General features: G+C 39.9%; 1 protein-coding gene across 1 annotated transcript; it reads left to right on the top strand.

Moving 5' to 3' along the window:
- The first annotated feature begins 3,027 nt into the window (after window positions 1–3,027).
- Window positions 3,028–12,606, top strand: LOC115829577 (deleted in malignant brain tumors 1 protein-like). Its single transcript, XM_030793754.1, is given in 11 exon segments — window positions 3,028–3,238; window positions 3,899–4,207; window positions 4,319–4,707; window positions 4,763–5,117; window positions 5,208–5,516; window positions 7,774–7,932; window positions 8,044–8,208; window positions 10,842–10,997; window positions 11,148–11,478; window positions 11,594–11,889; window positions 12,275–12,606. Coding segments are annotated over 11 exon segments (3,012 nt in total).
- The last annotated feature ends 241 nt before the right edge of the window (window positions 12,607–12,847 follow it).

Raw genomic sequence — 12,847 nt, forward strand, 5'->3', positions numbered from 1 at the left:
AATGAACCATAAACTTAATGCTTTTTATTTCATAAACAATAATAATTTTTGGATTCTGGAAAATCTGGAAAATTTTAGTCATACATACACACACATTCACTCACATACACAAACACTCACAGACACAGGCACCAACATATTCCCTCTCACACACACAAACATACACACATTCACTCATTCTACATGTCAATTCATATATACACACACACACACACACACACATACAGTATATATATACACACACACACACACATACATACATACATACACACACACACACACACACACACACACACACACATATATATATATATATATATATATATATATATATATATATGATCAATACACAATGATGTGCACACACACACACATTCACTTGTGCACAGACATCCACTTGGTCAAACGCACAGGTATACACATTCACTTACATGCACTTACATCACAGACAGGCCTACACGTCCAATCCTACTCATAGATTATTCACTTTTACACGCAAGGGCCTGAACGCTCACGCATGCACACATTCACTTATTCATACGACCTGTCTCAGACCTGTTACAGTCTGACAGGCTTTTAAAAATGCATTAGCCAGTCCAGGGCTGTGTTTTTTTATACCTTTCAACTACAACAATGCACACTTGTTCCTTTGAATCATCAGTAGTTTGTAATCCAAACTTTTCCCATGTCAGTAGGTAGAGAAAAGTCTGCATTTATGGAAATAATACCCACTTGCTATTTGATTCATGTGGATGCTCATGAAGAAAGAATGAAAATAGAGATAAAGAAACAGGGGGTGTGAAGGGATCAGGTTTAAGGTAACAGGAAAACTCACACACTGGGTGAGAGGAGACAAAAGGTCAAAACAGCTACAATAATAATAACTCACACGTCACCAAACAATCACCCCAAGTTCCCCAAAGAAGAAGTATATACACAGATAAACCATTACTTAGAATTTCCTTAAGAAGAGAGACACACAGGTAATTCATAACACTGATGAAGTATCAGGACATAAAACATAGCACTTTCATTAATACACATCAAATGATAAACACAACAATAAGTCACCCTTTACACCCCAAAATAAACTATAAAACCAAACATTATTAGTTGAAGTGTTGGTTGTAGGGCCTCTGCTGCTCTAAGGTGTTCAGAACTGATTTTGACAAAAAAAAAAAAAAATAATAATAATATTAAGATAAAATTAATTCACATAGTGACTTAATGTATGAATATGAGAGTGAAGAATGATCAGACAGATCTCTCTTTATAAAAAAAGTTGTTCTGGACACCACATTAAAATTAATCAATGTGTCGGTAAGGCTCAGCATACTGTGTTGTCATCTCTCATGTTCCTTTATCCATTTCTCATTCATTAACTCAATTCAGTTGTAGTGCTACCTCACTGGTAAAGGAGTTACATATTTGATCATGTTTTATGTAAGTTGAAATGTGGTCTCTGTAAATTTGCTGCAGTGTAGAGAAGTTTTCTTTCTTTTTTGTTTTAACAGCTAACCTGTACATGTCCTGATGATAAGAATCTCTCCATCTCGTTGGACCAAACTGTGAGGCTGATGGAGCCAAATGACAGCCCTCATGCTAAGCTTTTTACTCTGAACCAAAAACCACAAAGAGTTACAGGTGCAGCAGCCGTCTTCATGTGTATGAATGTATGTGCATGTCTGCACTAATGTGTGTTTGTGTGTGCGTGTGTGTGTGTTCTGGAAGTTGCATGTACCCAAGATGTATGTGGATGTGTGAGAGAAAGTAAGAGAGAGAGAGACATACACAGCCAAAGACAGAGGGAAGAGAGAGGGAAGGATTGCAGAGGGATATGTGTGTCTTTAATGCTGAAAACTGTAATGTGATGAATGTACTTTAAACATCTTGCTGTTCATTTCATAAACACTGACACTAAACATTTTTTCTTTGGAAAATCATACATCATTGACATGATTGACTTTTATGAGAAGACTGTGTGTGTGTGTGTGTGTGTGTGTGTGTATGTGTGTGTGTGTGTGCATGTGTGTGCATGTGTGAGCGTGTGCACGTATCTGCCTCCTTTCAGTTTTGTGACTCTCTCACTGCTCTGATGTGTCTTGTCTCTCCTCAGACAGATAGGAGGAGGAGTGCTGTTCAGCAGCGTTGGTGATATTTGGATATATTTGGATAAAAACCAACAGTGTTCTCTGATTTGTCAGTGTATCTGTTTGATGGTTTCCTTTAATCTCTCTAATAAGGCAATAGTGAGTGTGACTGGCGGGTGTGGGGCGGGCTCTCTCTCTCTCTCTCTCTCTCTCTAGGGGGCTGAGAGAACACAGTTATTTCAGTCAGTCTGAGAGAGCAGGGGAGAAGGTTGTGCTCTTCCGACAGTGTTTTTTGGAGCAGAGAGAGATGGAGATCTGCCTGTGGGTCATTTTTCTGTCCTCCATTACTCAGGTCATCACAGCTGGTGAGTGTAGATTTATGGTCAACAGGTCAAGGGTATTTATAATTTTTTGAGATTATTTATGTTCTGAAATAGGGATGAATGATTTTGCAATGACTTTGAGAGACATTTCAGACATGTGTTCTTTGAAAAGTAACTATTAATTGATACTCTAACAACTGTACAAATGATAGAGATGCAATACCAAATAATATGTGCTGGAAATGACAATAATTATTGGGACAGAAGACTTTTTTTTACACTTTACACATGTTTAATACATCGTATTATAGTAATACAATATAATACATCATATATTCAGAGACAAATACTTTAATATTTGTTGCATATATTTTCATAACTTGTGTGTTCTTACAATTTTAGCACTTACCAATACTTTAGCACTCTATTAGAAAATGATTTTCAGGTAATTAAAATATGAATGTGTGACTTAGTTTAAATCTGTGCTCTCTCTCTCTCTCTCTCTCCAATCCACAGTCAATGTTAGGCTGGTGAATGGTGGTAGTCGCTGTGCTGGGAGAGTGGAGGTTCTTCATAAAGGACAGTGGGGGACAGTGTGTGGTGGTTACTGGGATATGACTGATGCTGCAGTGGTGTGTAGAGAACTGGGCTGTGGAGAGGCTGTAGATGTAATGAATTTGGTTCATTTTGGATATGGACCTAGTCAAGTCTGCATGGCTGACTTAAATTGTTTTGGGTCAGAATCTTCACTGATGGACTGTGGATCAAATGAGGACTTTGCAAAAATATGCCCCAGTGATGTCATTGCTGGGGTCATCTGCTCAGGTAGGTTGAAGAATGTGCCAGAAATAAATAAGATGAGATAAAAAGGTTATTGTGGTCCACCTCCCAGTGTAACAAACTGGTCAGTGATACTGTTCCATTTTCAAACTGTGCTCTTTAAGGTTTCTGTGTGTATACGGTGCAGAGTGAGAACAAGACAAATGACATATGTAACTTATGAGACATGGGCCAATAATACTGCTGTGTCAGCAGTACTCTAGCTGTAAACAGATCATTCTGATCCTAGCTACAAAGACATCATCACTTAAGACTCTGCTGATATAATGATTTCAGAATTATTTCAGATTTCTTTCTCTCTTTTTTTTTTTTACTAGAAAATCATATTAATTATTATTATAGTTATACCAGTGTAGCAGAACACCTAAAAATAATCAAGGGGAATTTGTATAAATGTATTTGTGTAAATGCATCTCCAATACATTTTGGGCAACTACTGTATGGGAAATGTGTTTGAATGCTAAACATTACTGCTATGCATTGGACAAGAAAAAACTCTTTTAGTTTGAAGAGGAAACAACATTAATGTTAAAACATCTGTTAAATCAATTTTATGGTCCTGAAAATTCACAGAGCCGGTCACATTCAGCCACAAAACTCTGATTTGTGCTGAGTAATCAATACTGCTATGTTTTGAATCCACAGGTTCTGTAAAATTAGTGGATGGTTTTAATCAGTGTTCTGGAAGAGTAGAGATACTTCGTGAGAAAACCTGGGGCACGGTGTGTGGTGGTGACTTTGACCTGCAGGATGCAGAGGTTGTGTGTCGAGAGCTGGGCTGTGGAGTTCCTGTAGAGGTGCTGGGAGCAGCTACTTTTGGCAAAGGGGAGGGTCAGGTGTGGTCAGAGGAGATTCAGTGTAGAGGCAACGAATCTCAGATTGAACTCTGTCCAACATCACCTTCACAGAGACAGAACTGCTCCCATGACAACACTGTGGGACTGGTGTGTACAGGTATGAGTGCAAAAAAATGTGACTTGTCACTTTGTGATTGCAGTATGGTGTTAGTTTTATTGCACACAAAATTAATTACTTATGCTCACTTTCTCTCCGTCCCATGAACAGACAGTGTGAAGCTGGTGAATGGTGGTAGTCGCTGTGCTGGGAGAGTGGAGGTTCTTCATGAAGGACAGTGGGGGACAGTGTGTAGTGATGACTGGGATATGACTGATGCTGCAGTGGTGTGTAGAGAACTGGGCTGTGGGGAGGCTTTAAATGCACTGAGTGGACCTCATTTTGGACCAGGATCAGGACCAATCTGGATGGACAATGTGGCCTGTACTGGGTCAGAGACTACACTGAAGAACTGTCGAACAAGAGGATTGGGTGTACATGACTGTGGGCATCACCAAGACGCTGGAGTCATCTGCTCAGGTAGTATAAAGAAAACCCTCATTTGAAATCAGACCATTCTAACAGTGTAACTAATCAGATCTATTACTACATCACTATATGTAATGGCTTGGATTTGCAGAGTTTGATTTTCTTTACTTTTATCAATTTGAAAAGACATTACAGAGAATGTTTAACATGGACATCATGTTCCTTGCTTGTATTTTAGGAGTCAGGCTGATGGGGGGATCTCGATGCTCTGGAAGAGTAGAGATACTTCGTGGGAAAACCTGGGGCACGGTGTGTGGTGGTGATTTTGACCTGCAGGATGCAGAGGTTGTGTGTCGAGAGCTGGGCTGTGGGGTTCCTGTAGAGGTGCTGGGAGCAGCTGCTTTTGGCAAAGGGGAGGGTCAGGTGTGGTCAGAGGAGATTCAGTGTAGAGGCGATGAATCTCAGATTTTCTTCTGTCCTACATCAACTTCACAGAGACAGAACTGTTCCCATGACAACGACATGGGACTGGTGTGTACAGGTATGAGGGGAAGACAGACAAAATGATTGCCAGTTTTAACTGAGATAAAAATGAGTAAGTTACCTCTCTTTCTCTCTCTCTCATCCACAGACAGTGTGAGACTGGTGAATAGTGTTAGTAACTGTGCTGGGAGAGTGGAGGTTCTTCATGAAGGACAGTGGGGGACAGTGTGTAGTGATAACTGGGATATGACTGATGCTCTAGTGGTGTGTAGAGAACTGGGCTGTGGAGAGGCTGTAGAAGCACTGAGTGGACCTCATTTTGGACCAGGATCAGGACCAATCTGGATGGATGATGTGGCCTGTACTGGGACAGAGTCTACACTGAAGAACTGCAGATCTGGTGGATGGGGTAAACATAACTGTAGTCATCACCAGGATGCTGAAGTTTCCTGTTCAGGTAAGCTGAACACATTCTGATGTGAAATTGCATACTTTTTTCAAGTACAAGAGGTGGACAAAATTACGGAAGAGCCGAACAATACTGAAATACCTGGTAAGTAAAAAGGAAAGTAGCATGGCTGCTAATATCCTTGGATTGAGGAATGTCTATTTAAATTCATTTTACTAGTGATGGTGCTGAAAGTATGCTAGGTTCCAATGGTTTGTGTATCTTGGGCTCTTTGTTGTAAGTATAGGATATTTGTGTGTTTTTGTTGGCACTGAGCAACTTATTTGGAGAGTTAAACTTGACTGGCTAGTCCCCTTTTTATCTAATTATTGTGTGCACCTATCCTCAGTTTGTTTCCTCAGTGTGTATGTATATATATCTCCCTGTGTTTTCCTGTGTGCTTTTGCGAAGTGTTTCACACTGACAGTACTGAGCCATGCCTTGTTTGGCTTGTTTATTGTTTGCCTTGTTAGCCTTGTTCCTCATTGTTCTGTTTGCCTTGTTGCCTATTCACCCTGTTAGCCTCCTTGTTCTCTCAGTTAGCCCTCCTGTGCATTGCAACGAGCATGTTACCTGACCTCAGATCTTGCATAGTCTCCAGTAGCGTGTGTTTTGTGTTCTGTACTCTGCCAGTTAATTGACCACATATTTAGATTACAACTAAAGAATTGCCTGCACTTGCACCCAGTTTCTCTCAACTCATGACAGAAGACTTCGCCAACTTCAGTGTGTCAGCTTTACACATTCACATAAATCCAGCTAAACTGGAGCACTTCCTCCAGGAGCCGAAGAGTGTATGTCAGGATATAGAAGAGACAAGGTGTAGGCTACCATAGGTTACCTTATTCTCCACTGCATGTGAGATTTCCACTGCTACAAAGTCTGTTCCTGCAGCCTCTGGGGTCCCTGCGTCTGATCCTGATGTCCCTGAGGAAGAGGCTCATTGTGACTGTGCTTTAATACTGTGGTTTGATTGGTGATGGGTGGGCAAGGGATGACCTTTTGATGAACACATGTGGCATTTAAAACTGGAGTTTGTGTTCCTAACGCCTCTTTACCCCCCACCCCACCCACCCATACATGAGTAATTTAGATTTTAGTAATGCCGCTCTCAGCAATGTTTCATCTTAAATTTGGAATACCCAGATCCTAGGTGCAAATAACAAATCACAAGATATTTCAGTAATGAAAATCTATTTCCCTCTACTTTGTCTCCAAAACTAAAATTCAAATTTTTTTTTTTTTTTTGGAAATAACATTATGCGCAAGTTAAATATCAGTTTAGCTATGAGCTAACACACAATGTCTGCTCAAAACAGAAATACCAACCGTAACTAGCAAAAATTTACAAATTACAAAGATAATAAACAATACACAGCATCTAAATATTGCATTCTTCTCCTAATCTCTTCCATGTCAAACATCGTCCACTGACTCCTCAGTGCGTCTCACCTGAAGATAAATGTAATTTTTATTTTTAATGATGCTGCTGCCAAATCTTGAATTTGACATACACTTGTATGATGCAAAACATGTATAAGACAACGGCTAAAAAAGGTGGCAACATCTGCTGATGAAGCTGTGTAAAACTTGCATCCATTATAACTCAATAGACTACTGACAAGAGACACTGGAATTTTCACAGGGGTTCCTCATTTCCCAGATTTTTCTACAGTTTTCCCCAAGAATCCAGCATTTCCATCTACTATGTCATCTGCAACGCTCACTCTTTTCTGATACAGTTGTACCTGCAATTTGTTGGCCAGTGTCATCTTATGTATTTCATCCTACATATTTTATGCTGTTTTAGAAATCAGTATGCCCATAAGTGATCATTTTCCATTTCCCTTTAAAAAGTGAAATATTTGTAACTGGTATTTAACTTTATATGACTTCTTCAAATTTGTGTCCACTTTTTCTTTATATAGTATTGACAACAGTGTGCTGTGGTTGGACTTGTCTGGTTTTTAAAGTTATTCCTACTCAAGAATGCAGTGTAACTTATTTGTTCAACTGTATGTGCTTCACTTTTTTAATATTCTTTGCAAAACTCTTAAAGAAGTTTTAGTAACTTTGGAAAAGTATTTTAAAAACTGTCATGCTGTGATTGGTTACATTTTAGGAGTTAGGCTGGTGGGTACTTCTCACTGCTCTGGAAGAGTAGAGATACTTCGTGGGAAAACCTGGGGCACAGTGTGTGGTGGTGACTTTGACCTGCAGGATGCAGAGGTTGTGTGTCGAGAGCTGGGCTGTGGGGTTCCTGTAGAGGTGCTGGGATCAGCTGCTTTTGGCAAAGGGGAGGGTCAGGTGTGGTCAGAGGAGATTCAGTGTAGAGGCGATGAATCTCAGATTTTCTTCTGTCCTACATCAACTTCACAGAAACGGAACTGTTCCCATGACAATGATGTGGGACTGGTGTGTGGAGGTCAGCAGAATATAATGAATATATACAGTAATTCGCCTGAAAGATCATTATGTCAGCTTTCCACAACAACACCCTAACTTTTCTCACTCTCTATCTCTCTGTTGTGTACAGATCGTGTGAGACTGGTGAATGATGATGGTAGCCACTGTGCTGGTAAAGTGGAAGTTCTTCATGACGGACAGTGGGGTGCAGTGTGTCCTCTTGGCTGGGATATGACTGATACTGCTGTGGTGTGTAGAGAGCTGGACTGTGGAGAGGCTGTCAATACACTGGGAGGTATTAGTTATGGACAGAGATTAAGAGCAGTCTGGATGGCTGATGTAAGCTGTGATGGGACCGAGTCTGCGCTAAAGAACTGCAGAACAAATGAAGAGGTGGCAAAACGCTGTCCTTATAACTGGTATGCTGAAGTCACTTGCTCAGGTAGTTCGTCCTTTATTATCTCACCAGCCGTGCAGTAAATGTTGTTCAAAGTGTTTTACAGAGATAACAAAAACACATTGGCCCTCATTTACGAAAAGTACGTTCAACAGAAAACTGGGCATACAGTCATTTCCACGCAAAGCTTGGCATTTGTCAAAGTGGACGTGAGCGGAGGCTATGATCAAATCTCACATCAAGTCTCAACTCATGCACGCAAGTTTTTGAGTCAGCGTGGATTTGCGGTGCAGAATAGTAAATCTGGCTGAGTTGGAGAATTGTTCTTAGACCATATATTCTGACTGGTATCTGAGCATATTCAGCCACATATTCATCACTTAAAAATATGTAGCCTATGGCAAAACATTTTATTTTGTAAAGGCCTGCATCAACTGTGTGTCATATATCCCTAACATAAATAGGCCCAAGCATTTTCAGATTGCTTGCAATTAATGAGGTGAACAGTCTTTTGGTGTAAGATTAATTTGGCTTTCTTTCTGAGAGGCTAGGCTGCTGGTAGCATAATTACAAGCAATTAAAATGAACCAGTTAAAAGCAATGGGAAGGCTAACTGATTTGTGATGCGATTGGTTCAATTGGACTTGCAACGTTTCTATTTTGAGGTCGGAGAAGTTTCTCTTCTTGGACATTTACGGGTAATTCTTCAACTATGCTCCATTTTTGTCAGGAAAATTTTAGCATTTAGCATCTAACATTTTTTTAAAATATAAAAATACATTACTACGGTTTATTTCTCCATTCTGTAGAAACACATCCTGACAGTGGCAGTGATGATTTTGTTAAATAATACATATTTCACTCTAATATTAAGAGGAAATCATCATTTCCTGTTGTGGAAATGACATTTTGTCATATTTCTTTTCAAATCTCATGATATGTTAGCCTGCTAATGCCAGTTTTAGAGTTAGCATTAAATATACACAAAATACACAATATTAAATGAAACTGGTCCAGTTGTTTTTACACTCGTATGAAATATGAGCTGTTTGGAAACAACACCCAATAAACATATTCTCAATTTAATTAATATTTACCTTGATTTTTCCTCTTTTTATTACCACCTGTAGAGGTCGCTCTTTTCACCAGCCATGTGTTCCCCTCTTGAGTAGCTGTTGCTATGGTTACCAAGTATACAAACCCTAAAACATCATCCCAAAATTCTGTCTTGTACAGTGTGGTGGAAATGACAGTGAACCCAAGGGACAGGGGTTCTTTTTTATGAAAAATACAAGAAAATGTGAAGAAATATTACAATACATAATATATTTCATAAAAACTGAGGGAGAATGTATGATGTATACTGGTTATATTTTCAGGCAGCAATGGAATACAAAAAACCAGAATCATTTTGTCTGTTTGGGTATAAGAATAACCAGTTAGGAGCATACAAGGTTAGCGCTTGATCTTATCAGGACTCGTCTAAGAGGGAATAAACATTTCACTATATTAATTAGGTGTTAACCCAAGTTTAGTTTTGAACACCAGTAATCAGATCTTCAAATCAAGCACACCAACCCAGAAAAATTCAGACATGGTTGACATGCTCATTCCAACTGTGTACAGTCTACAGGTAGCTAACCAGCTAGCTATCTAAAATTACCAATGCGTGGTAGTTAGCTTAGGAGCCCCCCTTAGGATTTTTTTAAAAAGACTGTAATTAGACAGAAATGTTATGAATCATACTGAGAATGAGGTATAGATTTAATTTAATGCATAATTATAATAAAAGCATGTAGTTGTGCGATTGCAAAGCAATCATATACTGTTCTTCCAAATTTAGTGGTGAGACCAGGTATTGCTCTCCACTGAAAATGAATGGACAAGGTTTTGCAATTTCGGTCATTTTTCTCACTCCAACTACTCCCGCAGTTTCACAATATTGATTCCAATGCAGCAGTAACAGGCCTATCCTAATGCCTAATGTTGAGTAGTGTGCTTTTTTTGTTTTGTTTTTTTTTAGTTGTATTTTTGTTTTTTAAAAACCTTCTGAAACAAGTTGTCCGTGTACATACTTTATACTGTAATGCACAGTGCAGTTAAGGCTATCTTCACATATTTTGTGCGAAATATTGTGTGGATCTCTCTTAATCTAAATGGAACCTGAGTGTATTCATGAGTATTGAAGCTTTTAAATATAATTATCCCCCGAGGAGGCATCCGTTTGAGACCTCCTTTTTTATTCCTTTATTTAGATTTTAAAATTTATTTTAGTTGCTCTCACAATATGTCCTATGAGTTTCAGTCTTTTTCATGTGATTGTAATTTCATTGTATTCTGCCTATAAATAACATTATGGCCTTTTATATCCACAGGGCATAAAAAATCCAGACTTGTTGATGGTTTTAATCAGTGTTCTGGGAGAGTAGAGATGCTTTATGAGAAAACCTGGGGCACGGTGTGTGGTGGTGACTTTGACCTGCAGGATGCAGAGGTTGTGTGTCGAGAGCTGGGCTGTGGGGTTCCTGTAGAGGTGCTGGGAGCAGCTGCTTTTGGCAAAGGGGAGGGTCAGGTGTGGTCAGAGGAGATTCAGTGTAAAGGCGATGAATCTCAGATTTTCTTCTGTCCGATGTCACCTTCACAGAGAAACTGCTCACATGATAAGGATGTGGGACTTGTGTGTGCTGGTATGTAAAAACTCCCTAACATATGCTTAAATAAATCAAAGGTGTAAGCAATGGGACTTACTCTATTTTCTGTATTTTTTAGCTGTATTTTCTTTTACAGTTTCCTGAAAAAAATTAATTGTTTATTGTCTCTTGCTCAATTTCTCTCAGCTTTAAACAATGTTAGGCTGGTGGATGGTGGTAGACACTGTGCTGGGAGAGTGGAGGTTCTTCACGAAGGACAGTGGGGGACAGTGTGTAGTAATGACTGGGATATGACTGATGCTAAAGTAGTTTGTAGAGAACTGGGCTGTGGAGGGCCCGTATCGGCACTGAGTGGAGCTCATTTTGGACCAGGATCAGGACCATTTTGGATGGATGGTGTATCCTGTACTGGGTCCGAGTCTACACTGAAGAAGTGTAGATCAAGATGGAGCGTGAGTGACTGTGGCCACAAGTATGCAGGAGTCATCTGCTCAGGTAGTCTGGACAAAACTCTAATGTTGAATAAGATGATCAGTCATACTTATTGCCAAAATATGCTGCTGTGACTTTTCACACTGATTCTTTTCTTCTGCTTTCTGCTTTTCTTCCTCTGGTTTTATTTTAGGAGTCAGGGTAGTAGGTGGTTCTCCCTGCTCTGGGAGAGTGGAGATACTTCGTGGGAAGACCTGGGGAACAGTGTGTGATGCTGACTTTGACGTGCAGGATGCAGAGGTTGTGTGTCGAGAGCTGGGCTGTGGGGTTCCTGTAGAGGTGCTGGGAGCAGCTGCTTTTGGCAAAGGGGAGGGTCAGGTGTGGTCAGAGGAGATTCAGTGCAGAGGTGATGAATCTCAGATTGAACTCTGCCCTAAGTCATCCTCAGATACATGGAACTGCTCCCACAACAGTGATGTAGGAGTCATTTGTGCAGGTATGAAGTGTCCTCATTGCTAATATCTGTATGGTTGTGTGTGCGCGTGTGTGTGTGTGTGTGAGTGTGTATGTGAGAAACTGATAGGGAAGTATATTGAGTTGGTATATGTTAGCATGTTCACATCACGAAAATGAACATTTAAACGAGGGATTGTGGTGTACAACACAAATAGCAGTCATTACAGTCAAGACACATACAATTTCCCAATTCACTTATATAATAATTCAGTCCATTACTGAAGTTTGTTAGTTCATCACAGTTCATGGGAAAAACAATTTAGTCTGCCTTCGTTTGGATTAGATTTGCTCCCCAGTGACAGCTGTCTTCTTATTTTACCAGTGTGAACAATTGCACTCTCTGTTATCCTCATTTTAACCTACAGGCAATGTGAGGTTGGTTAATGGTGGAAGTCGCTGTGCTGGGAGAGTGGAGGTTCTTCATCAAGGACAGTGGGGTATAGTTTGCCACTTTGGCTGGGATAAGAGAGATGCTGAAGTGGTATGTAGACAGCTGGGTTGTGGGGAGGCTGTAGATGCAGTAACTACTGCTCAATTTGGAAAAGGGTTGGGGCCATTCTGGATGGCTGATGTAAACTGTGATGGGTCAGAATCTATGCTGAAGGATTGTGGATCAGATGAAGATGCAGCAAAAGAATGTCAGCATCTGTGGCAAGCTGGAGTCATCTGCTCAGGTAATCTGGACAAACCTCTGTAAGAAATGACCCAATGAATTCTAATGTAACTTACACCTGCTTTCTATCAAGCACAAACTGGTACAATACATTAGTAGAGATTCATAGTGTATAGCTACGGGGTGAGCGATATGGTATTGACCACAATAATATTAATATCGGTATGATTTCAAAGACATTATGAATTTGTCATATCATTAGGTTGTGATGTCAGCGCGTGAGATGAATTTGTCATATCAAGAGGTGGTGATGTCAGCGCATGTG

Source organism: Chanos chanos, chromosome 1, assembly GCF_902362185.1.
Source record: "Chanos chanos chromosome 1, fChaCha1.1, whole genome shotgun sequence".
Lineage (NCBI taxonomy): Eukaryota > Metazoa > Chordata > Actinopteri > Gonorynchiformes > Chanidae > Chanos > Chanos chanos.